Source organism: Nelumbo nucifera, chromosome 3 (assembly GCF_055504915.1).
Source record: "Nelumbo nucifera cultivar China Antique chromosome 3, China Antique-T2T, whole genome shotgun sequence".
In the NCBI taxonomy this organism is placed as follows: domain Eukaryota; kingdom Viridiplantae; phylum Streptophyta; class Magnoliopsida; order Proteales; family Nelumbonaceae; genus Nelumbo; species Nelumbo nucifera.
This window is the reverse complement of record NC_142651.1, coordinates 39,017,612-39,020,202: the sequence shown is the minus strand read 5'-3', so window position 1 is coordinate 39,020,202 and position 2,591 is coordinate 39,017,612. Positions and strand designations below refer to the sequence as shown.

At 42.8% G+C, this 2,591-nt stretch overlaps 1 protein-coding gene across 1 annotated transcript; it reads right to left on the bottom strand.

The window, feature by feature from the left end:
- On the bottom strand, nucleotides 1-1,946 carry LOC104604055 (bidirectional sugar transporter SWEET4-like). Its single transcript, XM_010268285.3, has 5 exons — nucleotides 1,769-1,946; nucleotides 1,571-1,607; nucleotides 1,084-1,462; nucleotides 757-876; nucleotides 1-674 (listed from the first exon to the last, which is right to left on the bottom strand). The coding sequence occupies exons 1-5, from the start codon at nucleotides 1,809-1,811 to the stop codon at nucleotides 456-458; spliced, it is 798 nt and encodes a 265-aa protein (XP_010266587.1). The 5' UTR covers nucleotides 1,812-1,946; the 3' UTR covers nucleotides 1-455.
- Nucleotides 1,947-2,591: the final 645 nt, after the last annotated feature.

The window sequence follows — 2,591 nt, the reverse complement described above, 5'->3', positions numbered from 1 at the left end:
TTTAGTCGGTCGAATGATGATTGTCACTTGATGGATGCAGCCTTGTGGCCTAATATTAAAAGACCATTTGATATAGGTCGGAACTGAGCTTGGGGCTTTGGCATGTTTAATAGGCAGCCCAAGAAGCCTTTCTCATCGTACACTTGAAGCTACAACTGGGTGATTCTCTTCTTACCAAAAGGGCAAAAACGGAAGAACCGAAAGAAAAAGAAAAGAAAAAACAAGGGTCAAGGGACTTTTGTCTTGGTCCTTGATTCCTTGGACGAGGCATCATCACTTGCAGAAAAAAAGGTGAGAGGATGATGAAACGCGCCATGTTGGTTACCATGGTGCATACAAGTTTGATTGATGGGCAAAAGAAAAAAAAAAAAGGAAACTCTCTCTCTTTCTCAGTCTCCGTCTCTCTATGATAAAGTAGTAGATGAGACGGCCGGTGGTGAGTGGTGAGCGATAAGTCACATCTCACGGATCTCAGAAGCGTGGCCATTGAGGTTGAGGGCCTTGTGTGGTGCATTATTGCCCATCTTCTTGGGGTCTCCCATCACAACCACCTCAGCCAAGCTCATCTCGCCTTTGCCCATCCTTTCTTCCTTCAGCCTCTGGGTGGACTTGTAGTAGGCCGCGTACAGTATCAGCTGAACCAGCCCAAACAATGTGCCCAGACCATTTGGTATCTGCCACATTTACCACAAATCCCTTGTTAGCTGTTATCACTATATATATGAGAGAGAGAGAGAGGCAAGTTTAGTGAACTACAGTAATGAAAAGGTCGAAGCGGATGAGAGCATAAGTCGTCCAGCAAATGCCGTTGGCAAAGGAGGCCAAGGACAGGGTGAACGGCATGTATTCCACGCTCTTCGTTGTAATTACGAGTTTCTGAAATCATCATCACCATCGTCATTAATATAAGCAGATAAGATAAGATAAAAAGAAGGAATTTTCTTTTTGGTAGAAAACTAAGGAAGAAAGAAAATTGAGGTAAGTAATGCTAATTAAAGGGTACAATAATGGCGAGAGGAGATGCATGCATGCACATGGTTTTGGTTTTGAACTTTTGATTGAGAAAAGCGCGCGAGCACTAACCATGACCGATAAGGGAGCAACGTACATCATAGTCCCAAAGAAAACACAAATGCTTCCCACGATGAGAGAGCGACGGTCATAGGTGTGAGCCAGCGTCAGAACTAGAACAGCCACAGCACCCACGAATACGAACTCCGCAATCAACAGTAGTATTACTCTGAGCCTCTTTCTTCCATCTGAATGAAGGATGAAGAGGATGACGTATGTGAGTTCGATGAAAGTGCCGCAACCGTTTATGGTTATGACTAACATGCTGTGAGGATGCACCAGTGGTAGCCCATACACCAGCCATAGCAGGCAGTTCAGAAGGGTTGCTAGATATGGCACCGGTGAGAACTGCTCCACCGATCCTTTCTTCCATATCTGAACAAAAGTTGGCCTGATGGATTTCATGAAAGAAACAACGTGTTAATTAATTCCGTGGTTTCCAAATAATTCACATGACGTACATTAATTAATTCACCGTAAATTAAGCTTAATTGCTTACACTGGTGACAAGAACAAACACAGTGCAATAATGTTTCCTGCAAAGAAAAAGAAAAGAACCCATAATTGTCAATTGGTAACCATGTGAATATGACACCACATACAAGGATTAACACTAACAGAGCTAGAATTCAGAGAGAGAGAGAGAGAGAGAGAGAGACTAAGATTAATCTCTATTACAACAAATTAAGACACCCACCCAAAATCCCTACGGCGGTTCGAATGGTATCTACAGAAACCATGGTTGGAATTGGAAAGGAGGAGATAGAAAGTGGTGAAGCGAGATCGAAGGAGGAAAAACAGAAAAACAAAGGCAGAGGCAAAGGCAAAGGCAAAGGCACGGATAAGTATGTTTGACTATAGGACACCGTCTGAAGAAGTCTGAAGCAGAAGTAACGGTTATATAGAATGTGGTGAGGTTGGGGGTAGGCAGTAAAGCTCAGAAGCCTTGTACCCACAGCTTTAAGACCTGGTAGGTCACCTGTTTTCCATGTATTGGCTCATTGTGAATAAGTATAACACATGGAGAGAAGGAATTAATATGCTGAATAGACCATGGCACTGCCTTCAAGATTATCAAAATCCCAGCGTACAGGTTTCGGGCGGTGATTGCTTCTTCCATGGTTATTTTAGGGAACAGACGTTGCCAAACACTGCATTCAATGAAGGCTTAGCCAGAGCCTATGTGGAGTCTGCAGCAGTTAGTAACTGAATTTAAGTTAAGCTTATCCATATCCACACTGGGTGAAGTAAGCATATGTAACAACAATGCACCAGGCCGTGCTGCAGTGAAGTTCCGATGACCGTTCATCTTAATCAATGCATTTGATCGATCTTGATTCAAGATTATATTTTCGTCTTCATCCTCTCTCTCTCTATGTAGGTTGGTCATGATTATTGCACTGTGAGGGGACATGCATTTTGTGTTGTACATCAGTTCACCAACATGAACATCAATCTGTGTGTGTGTGTTTTTGTTTATGAAGATTCAAGAGCTGAATCGTGAACGAAGTATTAGTCTA

What these genes read in the sequence shown, in the direction of transcription:
- LOC104604055 (XM_010268285.3), bottom strand. Translation starts at nt 1,811, where the DNA reads ATGGTTTCTGTAGATACCATTCGAACCGCCGTAGGGATTTTGG. An exon ending in TTGCTCCCTTATCGGTCATG is followed by an intron (nt 877 to 1,083) that starts GTTAGTGCTCGC and finishes TGATGATTTCAG; the next exon opens with AAACTCGTAATTACAACGAA. An exon ending in GCTTCGACCTTTTCATTACT is followed by an intron (nt 675 to 756) that starts GTAGTTCACTAA and finishes TAAATGTGGCAG; the next exon opens with ATACCAAATGGTCTGGGCAC.